The sequence below is a fragment of the Poecilia mexicana genome, unplaced genomic scaffold, assembly GCF_051168715.1.
Source record: "Poecilia mexicana isolate PSO_F unplaced genomic scaffold, ASM5116871v1 scaffold_1, whole genome shotgun sequence".
NCBI classification, from domain to species: Eukaryota; Metazoa; Chordata; class Actinopteri; order Cyprinodontiformes; family Poeciliidae; genus Poecilia; species Poecilia mexicana.
In genome coordinates, this window is record NW_028263370.1 from 23,303,094 (window position 1) to 23,315,686 (window position 12,593).

A 12,593-nucleotide genomic window follows, 5' to 3' on the forward strand; every position below is an offset into this window, starting at 1 on the left:
TCTGCTAGCCTTCATGTTTCTCTCTGCTAGCCTTCATGTTTCTCTCTGCTAGCCTTCATGTTTCTCTCTGCTAGCCTTCATGTTTCTCTCTGCTAGCCATCATGTTTCTCTCTGCTAGCCTTCATGTTTCTCTCTGCTAGCCTTCATGTTTCCCTCTGCTAGCCTTTATTTTTCCCTGTGCTAGCCTTCATGTTTCTCTCTGCTAGCCATCATGTTTCTCTCTGCTAGCCTTCATGTTTCTCTCTGCTAGCCTTCATGTTTCCCTCTGCTAGCCTTCATGTTTCCCTGTGCTAGCCTTCATGTTTCCCTCTGCTAGCCTTCATTTTTCCCTCTGCTAGCCTTCATTTTTCCCTCTGCTAGCCTTCATGTTTCTCTCTGCTAGCCTTCATGTTTCTCTCTGCTAGCCTTCATGTTTCCCTCTGCTAGCCTTCATGTTTCCCTCTGCTAGCCTTCATGTTTCTATCTGCTAGCCTTCATGTTGCCTCTGTCTTTCCATTTTCAGGCTCTGGTGAGACTTCCTCCTCACATCTCTCAGAGCGAGGAGGTGCTGCACTTCTTCGAGACGAAAGCTGAGGACATCAACCCCCCAGTTGAGTGAGTGTTGCACACACACATACACACACAGCCAAACATATTGATGATGTGTTTCTCATAAACTCACCATGTTACCCTGAATGGTCATGTAACAAAGATCTCCTCTGGACTGCTGTGAGCTCATTACCTCTCTGTCTATTCCTGCTTTCATATCTATTCCCAGATCAGCTCCTTCTCACGGAGTTTGTGCGTTAAAGCTTTACTCCAGATTATAAAGAGAGGGAAGATGATGGATGCAAGAATGGGAGGAGGAGACTGGCTTGTTTTGCAGCAGGGGATGGCCCCGTTGGGTAGTTGTTAATTAGAGAACACGCTCTCCCCTCCGATCCCGAAACGCCGGCATCGCACCCTTCATTTGTAATGTGTTTCTGTCTGCGCTGAGATGGATGCACCCGAGGCGATCCAACCCAGAGCTCTACCTAGACTCCTCTTGTATTTTAATTACTTTCCTCTGTGTTTCTCCTCCTCTGCCTCTCCATGTGACCGCTCTCTGTCAGTGCTTCTCCTGCACTAGATCATCTCTCCACTCCTCTGCTTCTAATTGTCTGAATCCAACTCGACCTCATAAATTCGAGTATGTCTAATTGGTGAGACGGTTCAAGGTTATAAACACCTTCGCTGAAACAAATACCATCTTCCAGCATTTACGCAGCGTTTCGTCTCACCTGTACTGTCTCTCTCCATGCCTCTATTTGATGTTTGTTTTTCTTCTTTTTTCAGTAAATACATACTGTACCTTCTTTTATTTCATCTGTATTAACATCAGTGAATAGTTTAGCATTAATGAAGCTTCAAAAGAGGAACATCATCACTGCCTATGGGTGACATATTTAACTCTTTTGTTACATCCAATAATTAGAAATAAATGCTTCTGTTGGATTTTCTTACACAAGTCATATTAGAAAATTAGAATTTTGTAGAAAAGTTCATTAATTTTAGCAACTCAATTCCCTAAGTGAAACACATACATTAATTGAACTGGCACTTCTGTTTTTAGCCTTTTTTCTGGTGTTTAAAATGATTTTCTGCTTACAGTAATGACAACATTAGAATATTACGGCTGACCAATAATAAAACCTTTTTAACACACAAATGAGGCTTTAATGAAATATTAATTTAATACCTGCTGAAAGATTGTTATCTTCAAAAGATAGTTTTGTACGGTGGCCGACAGGTGCAAATGCGCAGGAACAGAGAAAACATGCAGACAAAAAAAGAGACGCAAAAAAAGCAAATGAAGCAAACAAAAAAGTAATCAAACAGTCGATAACTAAAACTTAAGGTAACACTTTATTTGAAGGGGTGTGCATAAGACTGACATGACACTGTTATAAAGATGACATAACACCTGCCATGAACATGAAGTCTTTATGAATGTTTATGACTGTTGTCATGTAGTGTCATTTGGTAAATAATGACACTTTTAATGCAAAGTTGCTCTAAAAGTTGCATTGAAAGTCCATTAAAAATGCCAACAATGCATTAAATTATCATAATTTACAAAATCATGCAAAGTTGGCACCTTCTGGTACTTTCTGCCTGCTGCTGCTGTTTGCTTTTTATCCCCTACTTTTCACCGGTTTTATTGAAACACGCTCACCACATGCAGCTATGCTCAGCTACAACGGAAATAGTTACAAAGAGAAACTCTGGATACCTTCAGAAAACCTTAAACCACTGACTGAAACCACTTTAAAAGATTAAAAGAAAATCTGCCTTCCTGAAAGCAACTACAATAAAACATTAGCTGACTCAAGACTGTCTTACATTTTTTCCATCCATTAGTTTATCCATGCGCTGCCAGCTGCTAATCTACAACTGGAACATGAGGCAAAATCTGAAGCAACGGCTCACTGACCTCCATGTTTCAGCTCTTCAGGAGCTACAGAAACATTTTTAATCCCTGTGCAGATTTTTCATCTCCAGCTGTGAACCCAATCCCTAATTCAAACACTCACAAACTTACACTTTAAGTAGTAATTCTCATCCTGACTTCTCTACACAGACAGAAAAACGTGTGACAAATTTAATAAAGAGGAAGCAGAAGAAAATAGATTAAAAGTTCTGCACCAAGGAGAGTTGAATGTAGCTGTTTGCAGCAGGTTGTTCTATTTGAAACAGTCAGGCCTGACGGAGAGCTGCCCTTTGGACCAGTTCTGACAAAAATCGATTCAGAACCTCCTCTGGTTTCTCTCATCTTTCCTCAATATAAGAAAAAACACTCAGTGTGGCTGAAGAACTCACTCTGCTCAGTTAATGGTGTGTTAGACGTCATAACCCAAAGCTGTGAGGAGTAAAGTGGATGTGGCTCTTTGGTTCTTTCACCTCAGTGCATCTTCTAAATGAAAATGTATCCGAGGATGGAGGGATGAAAAGATGGGGGGATGAAAAGATGGAGAGATGAAAAGAGGGAGGGACGGGGGCGTTTGGGATGAGATCATCAGATGATTTAAAGTCCTGAGTGTGTGTCTGACAGTGTGTGTTTGTTGCGGTGAAAAGAGATGTGGAGATGGATGGACAGTTAAGCTTTATTATTAATCCATCATGGTGTGTGTGTGTGTGTGTGTGTGTTTAGGTGTGTTTAGGTGTGTGTGTGTGTGTGTGTTTAGGTGTGTGCGCGTGTGTGTGTGTGTGTGTGTGTGTGTGTGTTTAGGTGTGTGTGTGCGCGTGTTTGTAATATTTTATCACCGTGTTGATTAAATCTCAAGGGTGATCTAGTCCACTCAAAAAGACATTTTGGTTCTAAAATACAGAATGTTCAACATGCTGGATCGTCTTGGATCTTATCGCACAATGTGTGGCGATCCCCGAGAACAAGCGAATTCAATCTGGTACCAAAGTTGTAATATTTGTTATGTTTTCAGCTGCTGCAGTTCTCTTTCACACTGAACTGTCAAATGATCCAAACTAACTGAAAAACCTATTTCCCTCCTTCCCTGTGGGGGCGCTGCACCAAAAATTACTGCAGGAAACAAAACCTCAGAAGAAGAAACTGAGCACAACTTCCTTATTCACAATATGTAAACAAAAATGGAGCAGCATCAGATTTTCGCGGTTGTAAGGTTTCTCTTTTTTCTGTGTCAGAAGACAAATAGATATTTCTCCTGCAAGTATTAGCCTCTTGCGTTTGTTCTGGTTTTATTTACCCAGAATGCCCTGTGCTGTAGTCCACTACCTGCTTTCACCGAGTCGTGTTTGGTCTGCCCTACACCTTCCATCCTCCCATCTTTCTTCAGAAAGAGGCAACAGGCTCTCTCAGCCTTAATGGATGAGCTCTTAGGAGCTCACTGGAGACCCGATGAGCGGTGAACAGCACCGTCTTCAGTCGGTTTAAACACTTAAAGCATGTCAGAGTGAGGAGGAGCGGTCAGCTGAGCGTGCAGCCTCTGAGACATCCTGTTTTTTATATTATTATTTTTTGTGAGCGAGCTTCCATTGATTTGTTTTTCTTTCAGCCACATTTGGAAACGCTCAAACCCAAGGCAGGTTTCTATTTTAATAAGCAGAATTGATTCTGCTTGTTGACTGTTTTGGGGTTGTTTCACCTCTCCCGGCCCAGCCTCCGCTCTGGATGCACTCATTCACCCAGATGCAGCGTCTGACTCACTGCTGCTCCCTGTGATGCACACTTACTCACCGGGAGATGTTGAGCCAGGCTCGCTCTGGGAGGGCCTGGGGGAGATGGACGGAGCAGGCGGTGAGGTGCGCTTTATCACTTCCTGTTAAATGAGGAAGGAAGGAAGAGGGACGGAGTCCTCTAGGGACACGAGGAGGTCAAGAACAGGGGGTGAGGGGTCAGGATGACTTCCTGATTTCTCTTAAGCTGGAGAGTCAGAAATGTTTATGGAATTGAATCTGCTGATGAAACTTTGCTCTAATTTTCTGCCTGGATGTGTTTGAGAATCTTTTATTTATTTTTATCCACTTTTTCAGTGATCAAAATGAAAAGGGAAAAAGCCTTGTTCTTTTCGTTATTGTGCTTTGTTGACCCCTGTCTGCTGAAGGCGGTACTGCACCTGTTGGGGAACATTAGGACTTGTGTTGGTGACGTCACTCTGATGCAATCAGCTGTTTGCTCTTTAAATCCAAGGATCCTTTCAGAAAACACCCAGATCCAAATCCTGCTCATCTTATTGCTTTTGATGTGTAAGTAAACAAAAATATGATGCAGAAATTATTGCCATTTTTTTGGCATTTCAAAGAATGATGTTTGGGAAATTGGGAAATTGAAGATCCTCTTATTATGACTAAAATGAAACATTTTTGCTTCATTTTTTTGTGCAACAGCAGCAGTGATTTCTTTACGAATGCAAAACATTTAGAAAGTTTCAACAAATGTTGAAATCTTGTGTCATGAAGCTGTAAATGGAAAGACGAGGATAGAAAAGGATCTTTAGCTTTTATTGTTTTTCATATTTATCCCGTCTTTACTTTATTCAACCCTATTATGCATGTAGTGGGGTTTTCAAGTGGTGTTGAGTTAAATCCAGAGGAGATTTTTGATTGTTTGAAGTTAGCCATTGTGGCTCTTTAAAAATGACACCTCTCTCCTCTGTGTCTGTTTGTTTGGATTTGGATGAAAATAATAATAAAATGTAAATTTTTGGTTGCTTTTTTGTGAGAATCAGGGGTTCCCAGACATCTGTGTTATTGCTTTCAGGCTAATCCGCTGTACAACATCTGTCCACATGGTGGCGTACTTCACAGTCCAGACAGATGAAGCTGGTTTCCAGTTCTGCTGCTGGTCCCGTTCCTCTCTGCTCCTGATCAAACGCCTCCTATCCTCACATCTTACTCGGATAAATTTCCACTGCATTGATATTCTATCCTGTTGTATCCATTTCTTCCTGGACTCCTCCGCCCCCCCATTCCACCTCTTTTTTCTTTAGTATCTTCTTCTGTTCTTTACATCATTATCATTTATCAAATGTTGTTTTATTTGTGTCTGTTCATAAAAACATCACCATAGAAGGGATGATCTGTCCTCTCCACACCATGATGTCGACAGATTCCTTATTAATATGTGCATCCTGCATCTTGGCTGTAGAGATGCTATCCGTCACCGCGCCCCCTCACAGCCCGCTGCATGAGCAACAATAGAGTCTGACCTTGGTTTGAGCCTGCAGGAGATCGGAGGAGGCTGCATGATGATCAGATTATTGCAGAGATAAGTCATGAACTCGTGTGATTGGTCAGCTTTCCAGTTCCTTGGAGGCGACGTTTTAAGCAGAAGGTTTACCCCCGGTGATGCGGGGGAGGGCAGGCGAGTGTTTGGGGGTTAATCAGGAATAAGTAGGTGGTAATGTGTTTATGTTTCTGATGTGAGAGAAGCTGTGGGTCATTTTGTGATGCAGACGGAAGAAAAGCTTCTTCTAACCTGAATGCTCACTGCAGACTGGTAACAGATACAAAATGATTTTTAATTGGGAAATGTGTTGTTGGGTCAAAGCTATCAGTAGTGCCTACATACACGCACGCACACACACACACACACACACACACACACACACACACACACACACACACACACACACACACACACACACACACACACACACACACACACACACACACACACACACACACGAAGCCTACAGGCTTTGTTTAATATTCATTAACATCGATTCCAGCATGCAGCTGTAAAGTTGAGTGGAAGGAAAAGAGGTGCATAAGCAACAGTTTGGGGGAGATTCACAAGGCGTGGACTACAGCTGTCACATTAACTGTGTGAAGTTCTTCCTGAGGAGAAAATGACCGGACCGGTAAGGTGAGGCTGCTGGGGAGATTAGGCCGAGACATGACCACACGTAGGGCTGACGCTGGATCTGAGCGGAAACAGAAGGCAAGAGAGACAAAGGGAGGTTAAGGCGATAAACAGGAAGTATTTGTTTTTCACAAGGCTGCTAATGAGGTGGCATTCAATCACAGCAGGTTATGCTGATAAACATTGATCAGCTGTTTTCATCAGCATAAAATCCATTACCTTCCCAGACTAATTTCACAAGCCATATAAAGTGTATAAATCACACAGGTAAATGAGGACTAATGAAACGGTAATGATAGTTGATTTAAAAGGCAGCTGACTGATCCTGTTACTCTGTGGTTTGAGTGGGAAAAGAAGATTATTTGAAAATCCTGATGTTTAAAGTCTGTAGGTACAACAGCAGATTAAATGAAAGCAGCAGGGTTTGCTACAAACGCTCCCCCTGAAGAAGCACATGGTGACAGTAGAGAGGAACACCGGCTTTTTAACAGACTCTTCTAGCAGCAAACATTCATGAAAAAACACCAAATCGTAATTTTTCAGTCAAACATGTCAGCTTACAGAGGACCCTCTCCACCTGTGAGGTTTTTCTGTGGAATGTGACTCATTTATTCATGGAAATTCACCTACAAGCTAATAGTTTTTATGGAGCATGTCTAAAATAAGCAAATGAAAATGCAGCTTTGGAAGCTGAACTACCTCTGCACAGTGCAGAGCATGTCAAACATGCTAATCAATAGCATGTTTGACATGCTATTGATTAGCGTTTGCAAAGCAGCCAATCCAGAAGCACCTTTCATTTTCCTTTCTCTTGATTGGCTGAACCTCTTAGAGCAGACATAAGGAAGACTGTAGTTTCTGTGGTAGAGATAAGATGTTTTTATTGTGAATATTAATGAATATTAAGCTACATTTGGTATTTGAACAGTTTTAGAAGAGGCAGCAACTTTTAACTATTCACAGATTGTTGTTTGAAGAACCATGAAGGTTCGTAAAAAGGCAATAATCCACCACACATAGAAGTATGTAACTAAATACTTTCTGAACAAATCCAAGTACATTTAACTTCTCACCAACATTCCCAGGTGTTTCTACTTTTTTACCTAAATTTTTTCCACTAAAAGCTTCTTATGGCCAAACACAGTGGATTTTACAGCAACTGAGGGAGGAACATAGAAACTTCACCAAAATCTCATGTGTTCTGTAAAATAAACTCCAAGTCATTGAGTTTTATTCAATACTTAGAAATAAATGCACTATTTCATTCTGAAATATTTTAACTACTGACCTTGGTGACCTTAGATTGAGGATTGAGGGTTCAAAGGTCATTTAAAGACTATTGATGGAACAATGGTGGGAAGTTGGACGAGTTTTAAAAGAAAATCAAACTGGAACTGAGAAATATCTTAATACTCAGGAAACCTATCTGTCTTTTTTACCTATTAGCATAAATACATTCAGTATGCATGTATGGTTTGTTATTTGACTGCTGGTGTATATTTTTTCCTTTGTGCTGCTGAATTGTATTAAACTACAGTCGAGCTGCAGGTCTCTGTGGAGATCTGAGTACAAAACGTATGTTTTTTTTTTCCATCTGCCAACCTGTACTCCACTCTCTGGGGATACTCTGTCAAATTTCAGTGACGTCTGGTCCTGCTGTTTTGGCCAGTATTAAAAAAACATATAAACTTATAATAATAATAATTATCATAGATAACCAAAACGGATGAAATCACCCGGCCCTTTTAGCTTATCTTTAACCTCATCAGTTTCTATTATTCCTCAACAAACACTCTGTTCCCAGAATGAAGTATTTACTGTCTGCCAAGGTGTCTTTGAGGCTGAATCATAATGCTCTTCTTCTCATCGGTCCTTTCTGCGCTGCACCTCATGCTTCCTCCTTCTCAAACCTGTAGAAGATGCTGGAAAGCGCTGGCAGTCGGAGCTGGTTACTCAGCCCCCTGGGAGGAGTTTGATTTCAGCCTCAGGGATGTGGGTCACTGGCTAAACTCTGGACAATCTGTTTCTCCTCCTGCTTTTCATCCTCCCTCCTCTGATTTACTTCTCCTTCCCCTACAGATGCTTTTAGCCTCTATCATATAAATGAAGGACAACAACGCCACGTACATCTACGGCAGCGTGTCCCTATGTAGAGTAGGATGACAAAGAGGTTTCTGTAAATTTGTTTGGCTGATTTGCTGCAGGAGGGACTGGTGCACTACACAAAGAGACGTAATAATGAGGAAAGACAACAGTATGGAAATATTGACGCTATCAGAGAAACGGACAGCGACTCTCAGAATCCCACCAAATTCGTTACCAAGTTGAGAACAAAGTCAACACTTTGGTGTTGCTGTTTTAGGTCTTGCTTAACCTAAAGCAGGAAAAGTTGAGGCTGATTTAATGTGAAAATGAAAATGAAAGGACCGTGTCTTCTTGTAATGCAGTCATATAAACAGTGCATACTGTACTCAAGTTTAAGACTCTGAGTTCTGAAGAAAGGGTTGTACTGGATGAACAGAAAGTTTTGTTAACATTCCCTGGATCTCTGATATAGTCCTTAAACCTAAAACAATCTGAATTTGTGATGAATTGTGGCAAGTTGGGTGAAAAGAGCAACCGTCCTGGCAGACGTTCTGCCTACTCTGACAGACTCTTTGCAAAGCATATTTTCCACCCAGATCCAAAAGCAGCAGATTCCAGCTTATTGTTCTCTACTTTAAGTCTTCACCCACCAGAAGTATATCAATCCTGTTGTTTTACTGTCCAGCCTGACTTGAGATGGATTGGATGTGTAAGGTGAAGTTGTGCCATGTCCCCCTTCAGTGACAGTGAAGCATATTCTGGTTGCCAGCACACAGAGTTCTTGGTATAAAGAGGTCGAGATAAAGGCTTCATTCATCTGTTGAAGCCAGTCACAGAGAGACGGATGCATCACATCACAAGGGATCGAGAGCGCCGTGACACCATGAATCTGTGTCTGCAGCGGCCTACAAAGAGCTGACTGATTTCCTAACCTACCTGTATCTGTGACAGTGTGTGTGTTTATTAGTCAGAGTCGAGTCACGGAGACACTCGAGAAGAGGGATTCATTAACCTCCCACAGTGAGAGGTCATTAGCTTCCCCACCAACTGCACCGCAGGGAACAGTTTCTGTCCGGTTACCCTCTGCTGCAGACATCTCTCAGCTCAATTTACTCATCTTCATACCTGACAAGATTAGGGCCCTAATTATTCAGATGAGCCGTGAACAGAGCTGCTTCAATTAGAGAGATCCACTTTGGTAGATAGGAGGGAAAAGGCCAGACTTGCTTGCTGACTTTTAGCTGACCGCAGAGTGCTTCCATCGATTTATGGTACGCATCCTTTTATTTTACCACTTACCCAGGGCTGACTTTCTGGGTACCACCAGTCTCTTCTAAAAGGGACACTGAAGTGTTTTAACCTTTAGCCACTGTCCATGGCTTCCTTACTGGCTGCTCAGCCAACTCAGCCGTTTAATGTCGGTCATTCAGAGTTTAGTTTAAATCAGACAGTTTGTCATCTCAGTTTGTCCAGTTGTAAGTGAGTTCAATGCAAACCGTGTCCTCTCCTGGCTCCTGACCATGTCAGCATATTATCTAATGTAGCACTAGCTTCAACTCTGAGAATGTGAGGGGAGGAAATGGAGCCGCTGTCATCAGTCTTCATCCCCTTCAGAATAAGAGTATGAATATAAATATCTACCTGCTTGAAAAATTCTTAACAGTCGATAAACAAATCTTTCACACAGATAACAAACTTTATTCAGCTGAAAATTTACAAAACAACAAAAAATTGACTCCACATTTGCAGACGTTTACCCCCCAACAACATCCGACATTATTGCTGTTATGGCAGATAACCTGTATTATATTGGGCCACTGTGCTGCCGACGTTGCTTTTCGGCTTTAGTTAAGCAAAAATACTTATTTTTAACTAAATAATCACATAATCATGACATCTGCATGTCCTGATTATGAAGGTCACATGACCAAACAAACACCACATGGCCACACCAGAAACACATACACACCCCGTAACAAGATGGAAATAAACATTGTTTATGTCAGCCCATTTATAGGCACCAATATGTTAAAATGAATAACTTCGGCCGGTAAATTGTGAATCCCTGCTAAAAGTCTGGTTTGTCTGTTTGAAGGTGAAAAACTTTGCTGCTGCTGCAGCATCGTTCTGCTGCTGTTTACTGAGCTCTCCCAGATACTGCAGCAGAGGTGACATTGGCAGGTTTAACAGAAACAACAGGCTCAATCTACTGAGCAGTGCTTGACAGATTGTCATTCCTCTATTTCTATTTCTATAAATACTGTCTTGTGTCCTCATCCAAACCCTCAATTTTTCCATCTTCTTCTCTCCCACCGCCTGCGTTGCTCTTGACAGTCGCGGTAGACGAGCCTCACGTACATCGGCTCTGCGTCAGCCTCTGATCTATAGCTCAGACTTGTGCCATAATCCCATTACAGGCCATTAAGCAAAGCATCTTAAACTGATCCCCCCTCCTTCGAATGTGGGGAGAGGTTGGTCGTCTTCCCCTCTAACAGGACGCAGGGGGAGCAGAGGGAGGAAGGGGATCGAGATGTTGCTGCTTTAGAGTCACATGACTTATTTGTGTCTGTTGCGGAGAGTACAGGCAGCTGGCCAAAGTCATCCCTCCCTCCTCGACTCCCTTTTTCTCCTTCAAACACATGCATTGCACAGCGCACTGCAGCCGAACCGCAGCGTCAGGATGCATGCGTGTTGACTGAATGTTTTGTTTGGGCAGTAGCATCCGCTGTCACTAACCATGTCCCTCCTGTGTTGCTTCTCCCTCAGGGACTATGGATCCAAGCGCAAGTCGGGTAAGTCACCTGCTTTTCTTCAACCAAACCTGATGTTTTTCTCTGCTTTGCTGCGACGGTGTTTTGCTCCTGGAGGAGCATGGTGCTGCATGACGTGTGAGCTGTCAGTCCGTGTCAGTCTGTGGTTTATTTACAGTCCCACTGCAGGACGCTGACTGGCTGTCGGTTCTGGTGGGGGCTGGGTCCATAACGCTGCCGGTCCCTTCTGGTCCAAGATTTTATAGCATGGGGTTATTGAGTGCCAAAAGTGTTAAAAACAACATAATAAAGTCATAAATATTGTTTGCATGTGTCATAGCTAAATTGCTTTATCCATGATTAATAAAATGTGTTAAAAATTTTATGAATACATAATTAGTTTGGAAATCCTTCAAACTGCATTTCAAATTTCTACATTGTATACAATTGTTTTTTTTAAAGTTTAATTACTTTATGTAATAAAATATACATATTTAATACTGTTTAAATATATGTTCAGTTACATATTATTAATGTATTTATTTTAATAAGCTTTGACACATTTAAGTAATTATTTTTTATTGAATTGAGACACTTTTGGGCCTCCATACAGGGTGTGGTTTAGGGATGTGTTTGGTTCGGTTCTGTTGTGAGGAAGCATTACTCTTGGGTTTGGATCGTGGGAGAAACAGTTTGTTCTCTTTCTGCTGGAGTTCAGCTCACAGCCTTTTATTTGATAATTCAGCGTTTTAGCAGCTCTGTGGTTGAATTTACAAATGGCTGACCCAGATCTGCATTTTCACCAAAGTCTTTCAGCTTTGGGACAACTCACTGTGATTTGCAGCATTATCGCTGTCATGTTTGCTTTAAGCCACAAAAGCCAAAACAAGGAAAACAGCCGTGTTGTTTGACTGAATGACCATTCATCCAGTCTCCTCTGAAGGATCTTTTGCACATTAGGCCTCTTAACAATGTCATGGCTCTTAAAGAGTATTAGCCAGAAAGCAGCTGCTTAACAAAAGCTTCTGGACGTCTGGTGGACGATTACAGTCAATGTGTTTTGGATGTCTGCTTTTAAAAGAGCAGATTATAAAATTATTGATTAGCTAACTCAGGAAATAATTTGTGCTTAATAAATGACTCGATTGTCCTCATGTTGTTTGCTTTAAAGAACTTTGATATTTTAGGTTCCATCGGGGTTTTATGATGTGATTTAGATCTTATCCTCTTATGAAATGACTGTAGTCAGAAATGTTTGATTAACCAAACTAAAGACTAAAACATGGCCTTCTTGAATAAGAGGAGGGAGGAAGAGCCATCTACCAGCCTCGTTATTAGGTACAGCTCACTGACACTGGCTGGGACCCACTTCAGGCTTCAGGGTTGTCTTATTTTTTGCA

At 41.7% G+C, this 12,593-nt stretch overlaps 1 protein-coding gene across 2 annotated transcripts in view; it reads left to right on the forward strand.

Annotated features, from left to right (window-relative positions):
• sh3pxd2aa (SH3 and PX domains 2Aa) overlaps window positions 1-12,593 on the forward strand; it is a 104,175-nt gene that overhangs the window by 49,775 nt on the left and 41,807 nt on the right. For both annotated transcript variants that reach the window (XM_088006661.1, XM_014985673.2), the window contains exons 5-6: window positions 503-594; window positions 11,210-11,235. In XM_088006661.1, coding sequence (XP_087862787.1) covers window positions 503-594; window positions 11,210-11,235 — 118 coding nt within the window. The remainder of the gene's footprint in view (window positions 1-502; window positions 595-11,209; window positions 11,236-12,593) is intronic.